The sequence below is a fragment of the Anabrus simplex genome, chromosome 1 (genome assembly GCF_040414725.1).
Source record: "Anabrus simplex isolate iqAnaSimp1 chromosome 1, ASM4041472v1, whole genome shotgun sequence".
NCBI classification, from domain to species: Eukaryota; Metazoa; Arthropoda; class Insecta; order Orthoptera; family Tettigoniidae; genus Anabrus; species Anabrus simplex.
The window spans coordinates 807,956,250-807,974,590 of record NC_090265.1 but is presented as its reverse complement, the minus strand read 5'-3'; the positions used below and the strand labels follow the sequence as shown (position 1 = coordinate 807,974,590).

The 18,341-nt window shown below is 43.9% G+C and overlaps 1 protein-coding gene across 1 annotated transcript in view; it reads right to left on the bottom strand.

The window, feature by feature from the left end:
- Positions 1-18,341, bottom strand: part of LOC137496920 (carboxypeptidase B-like) — a 233,203-nt gene that overhangs the window by 60,377 nt on the left and 154,485 nt on the right. Inside the window, exon 2 of the mRNA XM_068224962.1 lies at positions 9,884-9,989. Coding sequence (XP_068081063.1) covers positions 9,884-9,989 — 106 coding nt within the window. The remainder of the gene's footprint in view (positions 1-9,883; positions 9,990-18,341) is intronic.

The following is an 18,341-nucleotide window of genomic DNA, read 5'->3' as shown; positions in this document are numbered from 1 at the left end:
TCCATTATTATTATTATTATTATTATTATTATTATTATTATTATTATTATTATTATTATTATTATTATGCCATCTTAGGACCAAATGAAACAGTTTCTTTCTTCTTGTCTTCCGAAATTTCATTATTTCTCAGTGTTGTAGAAAATTGAACCTCGGATTTACCAACTGGCAGATGAACAGTTAATAATTTTTTTTCTTTTTTGCTATTTGCTTTACGTCGCACCAATACAGATAGGTCTTATGGCGACGATGGGGTAGGAAACGGCTAGGAGTAGGAAGGAAGCGACCGTGGCCTTAATGAAGGTACAGCCCCAGCATTTGCCTGGTGTGAAAATGGGAAAACACGGAAAAACATTTTCAGGGCTGTCGACAGTGGGATTCGAACCCACTATCTCCCGGATGCAAGCTCATACCTGCGCGCCCCGAACCGCACGGCCAACTCGCCCGGCAACAGTTAATCTAAAAAAAAAGAGCCTCTGAGACTTAGTTAAATATTCAATTTCAAGGTTGATACTAGTCCTCTAATATCGCTCCAGGTAATAACAACATCCAAGAACCATCAACACCGCCTACTCAGAAGTGCTACTTTCTGCAGCCCAAAATAGAAGTGAAATCTGTCCCAGTAATCTGTATCCGCAGTTTATCTCAGGGCACTCATTATATATTGAAGTTTCTAAAGCGATATTACAATACAGTTACAGTATTCCTTACAGTTCGTCGTGAAAGAATTACTGAGACACTTTTGGTTCAATTTAACACAGAATACTTCATGTTAAACTTGAAAATAACAATACTCTTTAAAACTGAATACTTTTTGAGACAAAAAAAATTACCAATAATAATGTAATGGAGATTCTACGAGGTTCTCCAACATTGTTACCGTAATCATACTCGGAGCTGATACTCTACATATGTGGTGGAATTATGCAGTGTGGTCATTCACTCACTGAGTGAAATAGATTACATTATTATTACTAAATTTCTAAATAATTGTATCTTGCCTCAAAATTCAATTTTAAAACTTTTATATCTTTCTTAGTCGCAATCAGCGATTTATCCCACCTCTACCGCCTTAAGGGCAGTCCTGGAGCGTGAGACTTTGGGTCGTGGAGTACAAGTGGTTGGGAGAACCAGTACCTCACCCAGGCGGCCTCGCCTGCTATGCTGAATGGGGGCCTTGTTGGGGGATGGGTCGATCGGAAGGGATGGACAAGGAAGAGGGAAGGAAGCAGTCGTCGTCTTAAGTTAGGTACCATTCAGGCATTTGGCTAGGGGAAAATTAGGGAACCAATGAAAACAACTTCGAGAATGGCTGAGGTAGGAATCGAAACCGCCTCTACTCAGTTGATTTTGCGAGGCTGAGTGGACCCCATTTCAGTCCTCTTACCACTTTTCAAATTTCGTGGCACAGCCAGGAATCCAATCCGAAACACCGGGGATGGACGCTGATCACACCACCCATTACACCACAGAGGCGGACAACCTTTTCATATACTACTGTTTATGTAGAGTGATCCATAAAACTCATATAATTAGTGTTATGCAAACTATAATTCATAGCAGGTGTATGCATAAGTCTGTTCCGGTTTCACTAAGAGATGGCGCCAGCGAACAGTACGTAGGGTATGAATTTGATACATATTTCACTTTATTCGTCTGACATTAACCTATCAACACACGCAAGTGGAGTCCGCCAAACACTAGAGTCTGTGTTGTATCGTTCACTGATCATATCAACGTTTGTGCCTGAAAAAGAACATTTGCGGCACGCGTTGCTTTTCTTATTTTATCAAAAGGAGAAGGCTATGCAAAGTCATCGTTTGCTGGTAGAAACATATGGTGAACACGCTCCATCGATTACAGCATGTGAGACATGGTTTCGACAACTTAAACGGTTGTGATTTGAATGTGAAAGACAGTGCGCGCTCTGGTAGACCACAAAATTGAGAAGACTCTTCAAGCCTGGCGAAACTGTTGCACAACGCTATCGCCAACAAATGATTAATTTAAATCACGCATTGATCGAAAGACAAGCGGAATGGGTCAGAAGACATGGCAAAGTGGTTTTATTAAACCACAATGCACAGCAATGCACAGCAAAACCAGTGAAAGACACCTTGAAATCGCTTGGATGGGACATCCTTCCGCACCCGCCGTACTCACCCGACATGACGCCATCTACTATCACCTCTTCACATCAATGGGCACGGGCTCGTAGACCAACACTTCAGCAATTTCGAGGAAGTTGGAAAATAGTTCGATGAATGGTTTTCCGCAAAAGACAAGCATGTTTTTCTGGCATGGTATTCATAACTTACCTGAAGGATGGGCGAAGTGTGTACAAGCCGATGTCCAATAAACAAAAAGTGAATTTCCGTTGATAATTACGTGTTTTCTTTACCACAAAACCGGAAATAATGTATGTATACACCTGTTAGACAACCTAAAAATATCAATCTCTGTTCCTATGTGGGATTAATTCAAGATATCTTCCGGTTTAAGCTCGACCATTGCAGAGCAGATCGTTGGTACCAATGGTAATTCAGTGATAGAAACTGTAGTGAAACGATGAAAACTGTGAATAACGTTTACGTTAGGGCAGAAAGAGTACATTAAGCCGAAAAACATATATACCTGGGTATTACGAATGTACTGCCGAGTACCAGGCGGCGAAAACGCACACCGTTGGAATACTCACCAGACCGTGCAGAGACAGGTTCAGTGCCTTCCTTTTGTTACCTCTATTCCTGTGGATATGATACACTAACATTCCTCCTCATTTCCAAGAAATGGATTTTTATTTGAAAGTGAAAATTTCCTTTTGTGTCGGATGTCAGGTAGCATCGTTGTAAAAATGAAATGGCGTATGACTTTTAGTGCCGGGAGTGTCCGAGGACAAGATCGGCTCGCCAGGTGCAGGTCTTTTGATTTGACTCGCGTAGGCGACCTGCGCGTCGTGATGAGGATGAAATGATGATGAAGACAACACATACACCCAGCCCCCGTATCAGCGAAATTAACCAATCACGGTTAAAATTCCCGACCCTGCCGGGAATCGAACCCAAGACCCCTGTGGCCAAAGGCCAGCACGCTAACCATTTAGCCATTGAGCCCGACAGTACCGTTGTGAAAATCTGACTCATCGAAAAGAGGACTGTTGTTAAAAAGAAGTGGCTACAACATCGGTCATTTTGTGTAATGTCCATTGACAAACTGCTCTTGGAGCATCGAGATCAAATCGTGGAGCTCCTGATATATTTGTTGTCATGTAATACTCGCATGACACATTACCGGCTAATGTTACTCTGTTGTACAAGTGGTTCTGAACCAATATGAGAGGCATTCCAGACAGTCTTAAGAATGATTCTTCATGTTGATCGGACATTATAGAAGAATCTCTAATACGAGGTTTCCATCGAACTACCACAGCTGAACATAAGCGTCGTGTAAGGCTCCATCCAGTAGGTATTGGCCGTCAGTTTACTTTTCTCAGAAAACCGTTTGTCATACAGGGGTTGCGACTGTGTAGGATCTAAACCGTTCACCCATTATCAATTACAATTTATATTTTAAGGGGCTGATGGACCACTCAGTTCGATCCTGGCTCAGTCCGGTGGTATTTGAAGGTGCTCAAATATGTCATCCTCGTGTTGGTAGACTTACTGGCACGTAAATGATCTCTTGAGGGACTAAATTCCAGCACCTCGTCGCCTCCTAAAACCGTAAAAGTAGTTACTGTGACGTAATGCCAATAACTTTATCCTTATTACTTTTACGACCAATTAACTATTATTACGGTTTTCAGAGACACTGAAGTTTCGGAATTGTGTCCCACAGGAGTTCTTTTACGTGCCGGTAAATCGAATAACGGAAGCTGATGCATATGAGCAACTTGAAATACCAGCGGACTGAGCCGGGATCGAACCCACCAACTTGAGCTCAGAAGGCCAGCGCTCCACCGTCTGAGTCACTAAGCCCTTTATATAGCACAAAGGTGTTGGAAATGTGTAGAGAGGTGATGAACATGTGGCTCAAAAGTGTTGAAATGATGTGTGCTTGAAGCATGATTCAATATACGGCGAAATAAAATGGAAGGAGGTAAACGTATAATGAATGTGCCAGGAGGAATGGTCAATATTCAGGGACATGACATGAACGATCACTTGAGGCAAAACACTTCATATGGATATGTGCCCTATTCCGAATGGTTTCCGAGATAGAACACATTCAATGTACATATGTTTTACAACTAGTAGTAGCCGGGCTGAGTGGCTCAGACGGTTAAGGCGCTGGCCTTCTAACCCCAACTTGGCAGGTTCGATCCTGGCTCAGTCCGGTGGTATCTGAACGTGCTCAAATACGACAGCCCCGTGTCGGTAGATTTACTGGCACGTAAAAGAACTTCTGCGGGACTAAATTCAGGCACCTCGACGTCTCCGAAGACCTTAAAAAGTAGTTAGTGGGACGTAAAACAAATAGCATTATTATTATTATTATTATTATTATTATTATTATTATTATTATTATTATTATTATTATTATTACTACTACTACAACTCGTAGCACGCACGTATCTGTTTTACCCACCCAACCTTTTTTGACATTTTGAAATGGCGTACAGGTTTTCCGCATGTAATGTGCGCCATGCACATATTCATGGGGCATCGATACATGCTGGTAGCAGGACTACGCTGCACAATTTCAACAATATGCTGCTCTTCCTGTGCACAGGTTGTTGATCTACACCAGGGCCTCTCAGGGTGCATGCGCTTGGTGCATGCACTGTGCACGGTGCAAAAGACGACTTGGCTTGGTTGACCAGAGTGCAGACCCCCACTCCTCGATTTGAAGCAATAGCGCTAACTCTCTCTTTCCCCACGCCTGTCTCGCTCGCTCCGCCTGTCTCCCTCTCCCCCACTTGCGCCGTAGCGCTCCAAATCCGGGCTGAGTTGAGCCGAGTATAGCCGAGTAGAGCCGAGCATAGCCGAGTAGCCCAGAGACGAAGCGTTGATCCGAGCCATACCGAGCGGCACCGAGCGGCACCGATGCACAGTGCACGGAGCTCTTGCGCCTCGCTCTGCACGCGTGAGATTTTGGGCGTTTGAGAGGCCCTGATCTACACGTTCGGAAGAAAAATGGGAACTTGGAAGAATACCTGTTTCACTCAATGTGCTGAAAACTCTGGTATTCCCCAATAGCAGCAGGAGCACTGCCATCCCAGAAGCTGTAAACATGCACCATATTAGCATATTCTTCATTAGTATAGAGTGTGCCATTTTAGCCAGCGCGTGTACAAACACGGTAAAATGAAATGTCGCATGGCTTTTAGTGCCGGGATATCCCAGGACGGGTTCGGCTCGCCAGGTACAGGGCTTTCTATTTGACTCCCGTAGGCGACCTGCGCGTCGTGATGAGGATGAAATGATGACGAAGACAACACATACACCCAGCCCAATTAACCAATTGAGGTTAAAATCCCCGACCCGGCCGGGAATCGAACCCGGGACCCTCTGAACCGAAGGCCAGTACGCTGACCGTTCAGCCAACGAGTCGGACACAAACAAAGTTAACCGATGCTTCTCTCTGATACACTCTCAGTCCCTCGCACTACTTTACTCACAACACACCATGGACAACTGCGCATTCAACAGGCTAGATTAACGGCAGAAAGACATCCCGAGCAAAGAGGTTGAAAGCAATGAGGTAGGTCGAGCTAGAATAAAACGTAACTCATACGTGCGCGCCGCTAGCCCAGAAATAAATGTACATACATAAAATGTGCTCTGTCTCGGAAATCATTCTGAATAGTACATATGTCCATATGAAGGTTTTTGCTTCATATCCCTATTATATCCCTGAATATTGACCATTCCTCCTGGGACACCATGTATAAGGAGATAACGGAATGAAAAGAATTTCGAAAATGAATATATTACTTCTAAATGACTGAAACGTGTTACCGTCAAATTATTCTTCTTCTTCTTCTTCTTCTTCTTCTTCTTCTTCTTCTTAATCTGTTTTGCCTCCAGGGTCGGCGAGGTATCCCACCTCTGCCGCCTCAAGGGCAGTCTCCTGGAGCTTCAGTCTCTGGGTCGGGGGATACAACTGGGGAGGATGAGCAGTACCTCGCCCAGGCAGCCTCACCTGCTATGCTGAACAGGGGCCTTGTGGAGGGATGGGAAGATTGGATGGGGCAGGCAAGGAAGAGGGAAGGAAACGGCCGTGGCCTTAAGTTTGGTACCATCCCGGCATTTGCCTGGAGAAGAAGTGGGAAACCACGGAAAACCACTTCCAGGATGGCTGAGGTGGGAATCGAACCCACCTCTACTCAGTTGACCTGCCGAGGCTGCGTGGACCCCGTTCCAGCCCTCGTACCACTTTTCAAATTTCGTGGCAGAGCCGGGAATCGAACCCGGACCTCCGGGGGTGGCACCTAATCACGCTAAATACTACACCACAGAGGCGGTCATTACCGTCAAATTTCTTTGGACATTGACCAACATTAGTTGCGTTTTAATGTATTCCTTTTTTTTTTTTTTGCACCAGGAAAGTTCTCGATCCGAAATTGTGGCAATTGCAAATCAAAATGACACAAAGGATAGATAGGAGATTAAATGGAAAACCGTATATATTGAAGATAGAAAAGAACTAGAATCTTTCACTGCCTCATTGGATCGAAGCGAAAAATGTTGTGATAGTTGTAAATTCTTATACTAAGTATGTTTACTTTGATAAAGACTTTTACGTTATGTTGATTTATTCTATAGATTCTAACCACTCTGTATAATTTATACACGTTTATTCTTATCCCCAAATGTGATAAAATGATTTCATAAGCAAGGACGCTTTACAACATTTGTATAATGTTTATTCGATGATAGATCCAACCACGCCAACCACGTCGAGTGAATGTTTACCCATAAGGAACTTCGAAAATATACTGTATTATCTATAAACGACTGACCGAACAAGTGGTCACATGGTTTGGGTCACGTAGTTGTCAGCTTGCTTTCGGGAGATAGTGTGTTCGAACCCTACTGTAGGCATCCCTGAATACGTTTTCCGTGGTTTCCCATTTTCACACCAGGCAAACGCTGGCTAGGGCTGTACTTAATTAAGACCACGGTCACTACCTTCCCACTTCTAGTCCTTTCATATTCCATCGTCGCCATAAAATCTATCTGTGTCGGTGCGACGTAAAGCAAATTAAAGAAAATGACTGAAACATGTTACGTAAATTTATTACGGATATCATTAACTACGTTTACATGCACTTTTTTACACCAGAAAAATTTCTAACCTCACATGCTTATACGATGGTTTATGAAATGAGCATAAATGCAGGATAGTTTCAACTGAAAGAGAAAACTCACCACCAAGCCTGTATCAAAATGAAAACAATTAATATATAAATAAATTATTTCAACATTTTTCACATCAGTCAAATGATGAATATTGAACTGTTTTTCGATCTGAAATTTCCATTTACGATTCAAAACCGCTTGAAGAATAGAGAGGTGATTCATTGGAAGAAGCTGTGTGTTTCATGTGATTTAAAATATTAAACATCTTCCAATGCTCCATTCGAGTGAAGTGTAATATGTTGGGAGAACTCATAACATCCTGGTAATTAAGTTTACTTTAATACAGGTTTTTACGTCCTGTTGAGTTTGCTCTGCCGGTGCCGAACACACTATAAAATACATTGAAATGTCTCTTTAATCCTAAAAGCGACCAGAATATTCTATAAAGCACGAAATGTAGCTCTGGCAACATTTTCCACCATTTATTCTTTTCAAAGCAGAACCATCTACATGAGGAATATACTGTTTTTTTTTGTTAATTGCTTTACGCCGCACCGACTCAGATAGGTCTTATGGCGACGATGGGACAGGGAAGGGCTAGGAGTGGGAAGGAAGCAGCCGTGGCGTTAATTAAGGTACAGCCCCAGCATTTGCCTGGTGTGAAAATGGGAAACCACGGAAAACCATTTTCAGGGCTGCCGACAGTGGGGTTCGAACCTACTATCTCCCGAATACTGGATACTGGCCGCACTTAAGCGACTGCAGCTATCGAGCTCTGTGAGGAATATACGAGCCGGGACATACCACACCAGGCAAATGCTGGGACAGTACCTTAATTAAGGCCACGCTCGCTTCCGGGCGCGCCATTCTAATGGACGAACTTGCCGTATTTGCTATATTAGAGAGCCAGCCACTGCCTGTTGCTGTACGTCAGAGGAGGGAAGGGAAGGGAGGGAAAGTGGGAAGTGGGAGACAGAGGTGCGAATGCGCAAGTTTTTCGTTAGTTTCGCATAGTCGCTTCCCAGCACCAAGTGTACAGTTTGTTCTACACCAGGGCCTCTCAAACGGCCAAAATCTCACGCGTGCAAACTGAGGCGCAGAGGTCCTGTGCAGAGTGCATCGGTCCCACTCAGCTCGGCTCGGACCAGCGCGTTATCTCGGGGCGACTCGGCTAAGCTATGCTCAACTCGGCTCGGATCTGGAGAGCTACGGAACAAGTGAGGAAGAGGGAGATAGGCGGAGCGAGCGAGACAGGCGTGGTGAAAGAGAGAGACAGCGCTATTGCTCCAAATCGAGGAGTGGGGGTGTGCACTCTGGTCAACCAAGCGAAATCGTCTTTTGTACCGTTCACCGTGTAATGCACTGGTGCATGCACCCTGAGAAGTCCTGTTCTATACAAATTGACTGCTATGCGAATCCCGTAGAAAGAAGATGAACATGTATAAAAAATACAGGCAGCTTTCCAAGTGGTTTGCGACACACCACACATCCTGTCCCACGCAGCTGTGAACTGTGCATCGAAGTAGGAGGTGTGTGTGTGTCGGAGGGGGGGTGTATATTGAACATCTACTGTAATCAAACCATAGGGCGTTTTGTTTCCTTCGTTCAGTATTTCATGCCATTTACAATGTTGTGAGAGAAGGAATACACAATCGTGAGCTGACAGCGTTGCATCTTCGAGCGTGTTATATAATAAAGACCGTTACTGCAGCCAACAGACGAGAGAAGAACAAATCTGGTGCATTCCTTGACTGATAAGTGTGTCTTAATTACAGTGTTCTTGCACTATATGTACAGTTACGACTGTTTAATAAACGAACTGTGGATATTGCCTGTAAGAGACAAGGAAAATTCCGTGCGAGTCGAACGAGGAAACTTGTGCATAGCGCGGAGCATTATCTCTTTCTCCAACATACACCCCACTTCCCCTCCCTCGCCTTCTCTTCCTTGAAGCTCGGCAGTGGCTTGTGCTCTGCCATAGCAAATACGGAGAGCTCGTCAATTTGAATCACGCGCCCGGAAGTAACAAGGTAACCTAGAAAAGAAAACCTACAACGTGTTTTCCAGTCACTGACCGGGTCAGGGATTGAATGAATGAATCCCCCATCTAGCGGGCGAGGATAGGAATTGTGCCGGATGCCGAAGCCTGTCGCACTCCTCTGGGTCAATGATTAATCACTGACAGATGAAATGAAATGGTATTGGAGAGTTGATGGAATAAAAGATGTCAGGGAAAACCGCAATACCCGGAGTAAAGCCTGTCCCGCCTCCGCTTCGTCTGGCACAAATCTCACATGGGGTGACCGAGATTTGAACCACGGAACCCAGCGGTCAGAGGCCCACGCGCTGCCGCCTGAGCCACGGAGGCTTCAACAAAGTAAGAAACATTTTCTCCGCCAATCCGATTGCACCATTGTTCTTAACATAACACGAAGAGCATCCAGGATTTTTTTTGTCAGTATAGGTCTGAAACACCCTGAAGTTTTTCACTCTATGTAAGTTAGACACAAAATAATACTTTTATTTACAATTTAATGAAACATTATTAACTTGCAGAATGTAAATATGAGATGTGTTACCTCCGTATCGATGGTATCTCCTCCACGTCATATCGTGACCCCGATTTCCTCGCAGCTCCATTCTCTGCTCCTTGGACATTTTGGGGTTGTGGCTGGAGATGGTCTTCTGGAACACAGACGACATGACGTGAACTAGAGATTTTGTTTGTTTGTTAAGAAAGAAGCCCTTAACTTTCCAGTGCCCACTCAGTTAAATGTAACTTAAAGGCTCTTCAGTCTCTTGAACACACAAGTTAAATATTATACTACAACATACGTGTAAAATACTCACTATTAACCAAGGGATAAAATACACACTATTAAACAAAGAATAACATGTTTCGCTCCTAAAAGAACATCATATTCTATCAAGTTACATTCAAGTAATAATAATCGTACGGCCTGAGCTACCGTGTGCAGACATTTCCATCTGACGCCATCTGGCTGTCTGCTAGTCAATTTCAACGTTCTGTTTTACAATAGGCCTACTAGAGTGCAGACCGAGTAAACCGAAACTCTCCTGGGCGTCTATGGCTGAGATTTAATGGATTTTGTCGGGTGAACACCAAATGTGTCACCAGAGATCTTTTATATTCCGACATCGTACGACATGGAGTGTCGCAAGAAATACAGTAGTTTCCGCCTTTCAAGAATCCGACTACCTCTGCTAGCTAGGTTTGAACATTGGGATCACTCTACCACTGATCCAATACTTATGTTTACCTTTACTGAATACTTCTTCTTCTTCTTCTTCTTCTTCATCTGTTTACCCTCCAGCTCCCTCGGACTCAGCGAGGGATCCCTCCTGGAGCGTGAAACATTGGGTATGTGGATACAACTGGGGAGAATGACCAGTACCTCGCCCAGGCGGCCTCACCAGGTATGCTGAACAGGGGCCATGTTTTTCTAAAATGGTTCGATTCCCACCTCAGCCATCCTCGAAGTGGTTTTCCTGGTTTCCCACTTCTCCTCCACGTCCGCTTCCTTCGCTCTTCCTTGTCTATCCATCCCAATGTTCGCCTGCGTAATGTAACGGCTAGTGTTGTTATCTGCCGTCCTCGGGGCCCGGGATCGATTCCAGGTACTGCCAGAAATTTAAGAATGGCAGGAGGGCTGGTATGTGGTTAAAAATGGTATAGGCCTATGCATCTCACCTCCATTGGGGTTATGCCTGATAAGACCTGCACCACGTCGGGATGAGGACAAGAGAGTTTTGTTTATCCCTTCCAATCTTCCCATACTCCTCCACAAGGTCCATGTTTAGCATAGTAGTTGTGGCCGCCTGGGCCAGGTATTGGTCATCTCTTCCAGTTGTTTTTTTTTTTGCTATGGGCTTTACGTCGCACCGACACAGATAGGTCTTATGGCGACGATAGGATAGGAAAGGCCTAGGAGTTGGAAGGAAGCGGCCGTGGCCTTAATTAAGGTACAGCCCCAGCATTTGCCTGGTGTGAAAATGGGAAACCACTGAAAACCATTTTCAGGGCTGCCGATAGTGGGATTCGAACCTACTATCTCCCGGATGCAAGCTCACAGCCGCGCGCCTCTACGCGCACGGCCAACTCGCCCGGTCTTCCAGTTGTATCCCCCGACCCAAAGTCTCACGCTCCAGGACACTGACCCTGTGGCGATAGAGCTGGGATCCCCCGCTGAGTCCGAGGGAAAAAGCAACCCTGGAGGGTAAACAGATTAAGAAAGGAAGAAGGAAACAATATCACTTTAGCGAAGAAAGTTAAGACTTGGTTCATTGTTGGCAACAATGGTTGATCGAAAATATATTCTAGAATATTCTAGGATATTTAGTTATTCGCAATGGAAGAAAATACATTATAGTTCCTTTCTGGGAACGGCATTTATGCAAGTGGAAATATATATATCGTCCCTAGTGCACTGCCACTGCATTGTCCTATAAGTGGCCACGGCTGGTCCGTGGTCCGACAGCTCTGCACTCCGACCGGCCAATCGAGTAGGGGAGGGGTGTCCACGGGTCTACCGTGGCTCTACGCCTCTGTATTCGGGAGACAGGACAGGGCTGGTCCACACCGTGGACTGTCCTGAGTATGGTTTTTCTATGGTTTTCCATTCTCCTGCACTAAGGCGAATGCTGGGACAGGTCCTAGTATAGGCCACGGCCGTCAACCCTCTCACCTTCTCCGAGCATCTCCTTCACCGTAACAAATCTCCTGACCTGAGAGACGGCGTCACTGTTTAGGATGCCCGCCTCATCATTCAGGTGAGGAGTGAAATCATGTAGATTTATAGTGTTCAATGGCGCAGTAGCCAGTCACCAGCGTTTTGGAAAGCCGGCCCCGCGCTGTATGCGTAACGTGCCTGCCTCTTACTCGGACGCCTCGGGTTTGATTTCCTGTTAGGTCAGGGATTTTTACCAAGATCTGAGGACTGGTTCGAGGTCCCTCAGCCTACATCATTACAATGTACGAGTTATCTGACAATAAAATAGTGTCCCCGGTATAGAGAGCCAAGAATAACGGTCGAGAGGATTCATAGTGCTGACCACACGACACCTCGTAATCTGCAGGCCTTAGGGCTGAGCAGTGGTCGCTCGGAAAAGGCCATGACCCTTCGGGGCGGTTACGCCGTGGGGTTTGGTTTGGTGGCAATTCAATTGATAAGCCCACTGCCACACACGACTGAAAAGTTATTTTTTTTACAATTGCCTTTACAATGCACCGACACAGATAGATCTTATGACGACCGTAGGATAGGAAAAGGCTAGGGGTGGGAAGGAAGCGGCTGTGACTTTAATTAAGGTACAGCTTCAGCATTTGCCTGGTGTGAAAATGGGAAACCACGGAAAACCAACTTCAGGCCTGCCGACAGTGGGATTCGAACCCACTATCTCCCGAATGCAAGCTCACAGCGCCCCCTTACCGCACGGCCAACTCACCCGGTGACTGAAGAGGTCTAATGAGATTTAATACTGTTATATTGTCAATCGACGACGTGAAATTAAGGTTCCCTCTTGGGAAAGGAATTTTTGATAATTCTAGGAGAGTTGCTTTTACTAACTAATTTCAACATCAGCACTTAATGTTATAAGACCGTTGGGCCAATCACTTCATTTCGAATATTTATAAAGTAATTAGGGCTGTCGATCCTAATTGTCAAGAGAAGAATAATACATTATCTCCGCCGTAGGCTCTTTATTGCCCGATACCAAGGGCATTATCAAAGTTTGTTTCTGGTTTAGCGACGTTATCTATACTTCTCCTGTTGTTGTAGTTATATTAATAATGACATTTTCAGAACAACCTGAATCATTTACGTACTATTCATTCATGGTTCACGTGTTTCTAACGTAAAATGAGGCGTTGTCATATTTTTTTTTACTCTAAGCTGGTTCAGAGTTTGATTGGACCTAAGCTTTATCCTCCTGTGCGAATATATCTTTTAGAATTTAATTTTGGCAGGCAAAGAACTTCAGAAGAGTATGCGTTTGAAGTTATTTGTAATGATATCACACGCGAGATTGTGTTTATATTTCAAGTAAATACAGTAGAACTCCGCTTAACCGCAAAATTGTAGTTTTATATTTTATTTTTACCCCCCTTTTTAGCCGTAATTAGTAATTCTGCTATAAGTGCTGAGAGCTACTAGGCAATGGCAGTTCTGAGAATCGAGTTACAGCAAATGATTGATTTAATGCATAGGTGGCAAGAATGATTTCGAATTTTTAAATTAAAATACAATACCACATGCTTTAATTACAGTACTGTAATAAAATTGCTATATACGGTATTCAGTTCAGTAGTAACAAAATTAAAAGTTTCATATTTCAGATTGCTTTGCGCTTTGTTGAACAAAGCAATGAATCTACACCAGCTGATGTACTATTGATTAAAAGGTGGCGCCATAGCTGCACGATAGCGCTGTGCCAAGAAAATTCAGAAGAAAATCTCAGATTTTTTTTTTTTTTTTGTTATTTGTTTTACGTCGCACTGACACAGATAGGTCTTATGGCGACGACGGGACAGGACAGGCCTAGGAATGGGAAGAAAGCGGCCGTGGCCTTAATTAAGGTACAGTCCCAGCATTTGCCTGGTGTGAAAATGGGAAACCACGGAAAACCACCTTCAGGGCTGCCGACAGTGGGGTTCGAATCCACTATCTCCCGGATGCGAGCTCACAGCTGCGCGCTCCTAACCACACGGCCAACTCGCTCGGTGAATCTCAGATTTTATACAATGAGTGACATTATGTAAACATTTTAATGTTAATATACAGGTTGCACCTTTGCTTAACAGAGTTTATGCAATTTTATTTCGACATTTAATTTCCGAAAATATTTACCATGTGTCATCCGTAAAAATGCGTCAACTGAAATGGTTCCGCCCCCTTTATTTCGGATAAACGGGACTCTACTGGATAGCCTATCCATCGGTTTCCCATTTGCGGTAGGAGGTTCGTTGGGGAGGGCGTGACCTCAAATACCCACAGGCCGTGGTGCCCGTAGGCCCCGAGAGATTATAAGAATAAATAAGTGTTCCATATGAAGTGATATCAATATAATAATTCCGTAATCAAGTTTGAACTTCACGCCATACTGATCTCGTATTATATACGATGATAGGAAAATATATATCAAAGAGAACCAGGGAAGCGGAGAGAAAGGAGGAGGGCGATGACTCCAGCCGTTCACCGAGGATGACTAAGTGCACTCATCTGTAATAGTAATACCCTACAAGTTTGCAACAGCACCTCAAGAAAAGTGGGCTCAGTAACATTTCCGCTCAATTAGAATGTTTCTGCGGGCTTTCCCATATTCTGGTCCTGCAGCACATCCGCGTATCTGGGAGCAAATTCCAAAAGCCTTCCTCATCAACTATTTGTTTCATGAAATTTTTTCAGTGAATTTTGTGCAGTCCACTACGCAGTTTCTTACTACGACCAAGAGTTCTTTGTTTGTTAGTGGCTTTATGTCACACCGACACAGATAGGTCTTATGGCGACGATGGGACAGGAAAGACCAAGGAGTTGCAGGAAGCGGCCGTGGCTTTAATTAAGGTACAGCCCCAGAATTTGCCTAGTGTGACAATGGGAAACCACGGAAAACCATCTTCGGCGCTGCCGACAGTGGGATTCGAACCCACTATCTCCCGGATTCGAAGAAGTGTTACCGGACGCTGAAAAGTAGGGACAGCCAAATGATAACTGTCAGTGAACAGAGTCCAATCGTAGGCTCCCGTCAATGCAAAGCTTTTCAGCGTCCGATAACATGACATGACACTTGTTCAAGAAAACGCTGAGATATAATTTTTCTTTCTTTCTTTCTTAATCTGTTTACCCTCCAGGGTTGGTTTTTCCCTCGGAATCAGCGAAGCATCCCACCTCTGCCACCCCAAGGGCAGTGTCCTGGAGCGTGAGACATTGGGTCTGGGGATACAAGTGGGGAGAATGACCAGTACCTCTCCCAGGTGGCCTCAACTGCTATGTTGAACAGGGGTCTTGTGGGGGGATGGGAAGATTGGAAGGGATAGACAAGGAAGAGGGAAGGAAGCGGCCGTGGCCTTAAGTTAGGTACCATCCCGACATTTGCCTGGAGGAGAAGTGGGAAAGCACGGAAAACCACTTTGAGGATGGCTGAGGAGGGAATCAAACCTACTTCTACTCACTTGACCTCCCGAGGCTGAGTGGACCCCGTTCCAGCCCTTGTACCACTTTTCAAATTTCGTTACAGCGCTGGAAATTGAACCCGGGCCTCCGGGTGTGGCAGCTAATCACACTAACCACTACACCACAGAGGCGGTCTATAATTTATTTATTTATTTATTTATTTATTTATTTATTTATTTATTTATTTATTTATTTTATTTATTTATTTATTTATTTAAACATTGCCTTTCACAGAGGTTGCCTCCAATTACAAAAGGCACTACATAGTACATACATAGAACATTTTAAAACAACATAAATAGTTTAAAATGCTTGAAGAAAAATAATACAAAAGAGAAAAAAACAAAATAAACAAAATGAGTCTGTCTAGCTGAAAAGCAGAGCATTTTCGTGTACAACCATAATTTGTTTTTAAAATATAATAAGTGCATTAATTAATATTATGAGTTAAAAAGATAGGAGATACTCTACCAATAAAATAACATTTACAATGAGGTGATATACAGTATTGGAAATATATTGGGAATATTTAGTAACGACAGCTTAATACTAACCATAAAGAAACTTCAAAAATCAGGTATGTCTAAACCAATAAAACAGAAATTCTCAAATTGGCATTGCAAATACAATATATTTTAACATTCAATGCTATTTGATTAAACTGTACTATAATTACGTTGTAGGCACAACATTTGTTACAATTATTTTGCTGTTTCATTTTCTGCATACAAAGTTTAAAACCGTTATTTCTCTTCAGCTTTAGCCTGTTTCCAATAATGCTGAATGTCTCTTAACCAAGTCATGAAATTTCTGACAACTATGATCAAAATTAAGTGAGACTTGAATTTCTTTGTCAGAGTTGCTGAACATATATTCCTTTCATCATTCCAGTTGTTTTTAAGGATTGAAAAAAGACCCTCTCTCAGCACATCCATTCGAACCAGGTATACTTAGAATATTAGTACGGTATATTTAGAACAGCATCTAAATTAACATTAGAGAAAAAGTCACCCAAATTGAGTTCATATTATAACTCTGATCACTACCAGTATCAGTAGAGGTGAATCTAGCTCCAGCATCATGTAATTCAAAGTTCTTTCTTTCTTCTTTCCTTAAACCTTCCAGGGTTGGTTTTTACCTCGGACTCAGTGAGGGATCCCACCTCTACCGCCTCAAGGGCAGTGTCCTGGAGCGTGAGACTTCGGGTCAGCGGATGATACTGGGAAGGAGGACCAGTATGCAAATATTCAGTAGAGTTTATGTACACATACATGTGAGGATGGAGGCACTTCCATGTATGTGGAGCTTGCCCTTTCTCCAAATACCACCCTCAATATTGTACATGTACAATTTAAGGAAAATAAGTAATAATAGTACCTCGCCCAGGCGGCCTCACCTGCTATGCTGAACAGGGGATTTGTAGGGGGTAAGGGGGATAGGAAGATTGGGGAAGTGGTCATGACCTAACGCTAGGTACCATCCCGGCATTTGCCTGGAGAAGAAGTGGGAAACCACGGAAAACCACTTCGAGGATGGGTGAGGAGGGAATCCGGCCCTTTTTACTCATACAATAATTATAGGCCATTTTCAACCTACTGTGATGTAATATCTGACACTGAGTGGTGGTGGTGGTGATTATTGTTTTAAGAGGAAGTACAACTAGGCAACCATCCTCTGACACAGAGTAAGCTCTGACTCAAGGTAACTTAAGCCATTGCCGCTTCTTTCCCTCTTCCTTGTCTTTCCCTTCTAATCTTCCCATCCCCCTACAAGGGCCCGCTTCAGAATAGCAGGTGAGGCAGCCTGGGCGAGGTACTGGTCCTCCTTCCCAGTTGTATTCCCCGACCTAAAGCCTCACGCTCCAGGACACTGCCCTGGGGAGGTAGAGGTGGGATCACTGGCTGAGTCCGAGGGGAAAACCAACCCTGGAGGGTAAACGGATTAAGAAAGAAAGAAAGAAAGAAAGAAAGAAAGAAAGATCTTTCCCACAAATTAATTTGGACCTCATTTTTGACAACCATAAGTTTTAACAATGGTAAGTTTATTTTATTCAAGCTCAAATATCTATTCGTTCAAAGTTACTGTAAATAGATAATATTAACTATGCCAGAAGTGAGTTTGCCTCTTACCCGGAGGCCCCGGGTTCTATTCCCGGCCAGGTCAGGGATTTTTACCTGGATCTGAAGGCTCGTTCGAGGTCCACTCAGCATGCGTGATTACAATTGAGGAGCTATCTGACAGTGAGATGGCGTCTCCGGTCAAGAAAGCCAAGAATAACGGCCAAGAGATTTCGTCATGCTGACCGCTCGACACTTCGTCATCTGCAGGCCTCCAAGCTGAGCAGCGGTCGCTTGGTAGGCAAAGGCCAAGGCTGTTGTGCCATGGGGTTTGGTTCTTTTTTTCAGAAGCGAGTTGTTTAAATATGGTAAAAAAAGTTGGGCGTCCCGTATGCTGGTAAAACGGGACTGTAGATCAGACCTCTAAATACGGGAAATCCCGTGTAATGCGGCCCACCTTTGACCGTAGTACAGTAGCAATGCCAGACTCAACTGGGGCGGTGATTGCCACATACACGACCCTGAGGGTATTTGTAGCCAGCTGTATGCTGTGGTATTTCTCGTCTACTCTGTCGTCACTTCTGCGTCAGCAAGGCTACTATAAAAACCAGGACGATGTAGAATAAAAGAGCAAACGAACATGAATAACTGAACTTGAATTCAGTTCACGATATGATACGTTGTTCTACGACAGCTCTTAAGTGTCTCGGTTTTTAATAGCGTTCTCAGAAGCTCTTAGTTTTGATCTACATTCATGACACAGGAAATGCTTTCTAACCTCTGAAATA